This window comes from Lithohypha guttulata (genome assembly GCF_036872675.1).
Source record: "Lithohypha guttulata strain CCFEE 5908 chromosome Unknown scaffold_58, whole genome shotgun sequence".
Classification (NCBI taxonomy): Eukaryota; Fungi; Ascomycota; class Eurotiomycetes; order Chaetothyriales; family Trichomeriaceae; genus Lithohypha; species Lithohypha guttulata.
In genome coordinates, this window is record NW_027042807.1 from 1 (window position 1) to 1,451 (window position 1,451).

The window sequence follows — 1,451 nt, forward strand, 5'->3', positions numbered from 1 at the left end:
TGGGATAGACCAGTACAAATCTGGTCCAGGTCATAGCTGTACTGGACCACACCATTAAGTATCTGGATCGACCCAACAAATCTTCAGGGTCAGGCCAGGTAATTCTTGGGATGGGTCATACAGGTAATGGTGTGGACCTCTCAAGCGATGGTTCAGCCCGTCAATACGAAGGCTCAACCCAATATACATCTTATCGTCGGTATGCATTGGGATCCACTAAAAATACTCTATGTTCAGGGTCCTTTAAGGCGACTTCGAGGCAAGATTCTGGGTCCAAGATTAAGGCGCTAGAGGCAGTTAAGGTAAATCTCGCTGCGAGTAGCTCTGCCATATTCTTTACATCTTCTTCTTTCCCTACGTGGTATTCAACTCGCTTTTCAAAGGATCCGCCCCATTCGGTGAATTTGATAGTGATGACATCTGGGTCACTGAGTTCCTAAGATCACGTCAGTACGTACATTGCGAGACTTAGGCAATAGAGACTTACCATTTCCCTAGAGTACACACTTGGGGAGTACAAGCTTCGCGGATCTCTGACGAGCTGAGTACCTAGATCGTATATTGACCGTAGTGGTGAATTTAAAGTGCTATGTTGCTCCACCTGTGCAGACGAAGAGTTCATGGTTATATCTGGTCCAGACGGGTTTGCTGTAACAGTTTGTTCACTGAGACGATGGATGTGATGGTCGATTTCAATTGAAGTCTCGAAAAATGAATAGTAGACTGATCGCCGTACGTAGAAGGCGGTCACTTCTCCTTGTTGATCAGGATATTCGGCCTTTATATTCTTGAACTCTAAGAATCCACAGCTCTGCGCGTGTGCCTGCCAAAAGGGCCGACCCGATCTCCGACCTAGAGTCTCGCCTTCATCGTAGCATACTATCCGAGGGTTTCCCTGTGATATAGATACCCGTGTGGCTTTGTCGTATAACGCCATGATTTGTCGGACATGATCTTCAAAAGTAGATCCATCGTATGCCCAGAAGCTGGGATCTCTGGCTCGCTTCAGAGTTTTCTCCGCCTCAAGTCTGTCAGGATGTGTTGCTAAGATTTGTTCAATGGAAGCAGATCGAAAGCCCAGCTGGTGGGCCTCTTGTGCGAAAAGATATAGGGTGTGCGCGCTACGTTCCTGCGAGATACGTGATTGAGATCTTTCAAGCTTAAGTGATCCTGGCCTTAGCTCTTCCAGGTAGCGCATGGCAAAGAGAATGAGCCCAGCATAAGCCTCTTCCCATACCAATTGATGCGTCGATCCTTGGATGGGTTGGAAAGCAGCCCTCATCGCCTTACATAACGAGTGTTTCCGTAGAGGTTTGAGGAGTAGTCTGAGGATCGCGGCAATTGATTCGAGATACTTCAGGTCCTCAAAGAACGTCGCGAGCGACGGAATCAAATGCTCGTACCTAGCCCATCGGAGTAGGATAATGTCTCGTTGTTCAGAGCTAAGAGAC

The 1,451-nt window shown here is 47.7% G+C and overlaps 1 protein-coding gene across 1 annotated transcript; it reads right to left on the minus strand.

Moving 5' to 3' along the window:
* Positions 1 to 190: 190 nt before the first annotated feature.
* On the minus strand, positions 191 to 1,282 carry LTR64_008844 (uncharacterized protein; the record flags this gene model as incomplete). The annotated part of the gene is made up of 2 exons (XM_064903124.1): positions 191 to 436; positions 488 to 1,282. 2 exons carry the CDS (start codon positions 1,280 to 1,282, stop codon positions 191 to 193), a joined length of 1,041 nt encoding a protein of 346 aa, XP_064750463.1.
* Between the last annotated feature and the right edge of the window lie 169 nt (positions 1,283 to 1,451).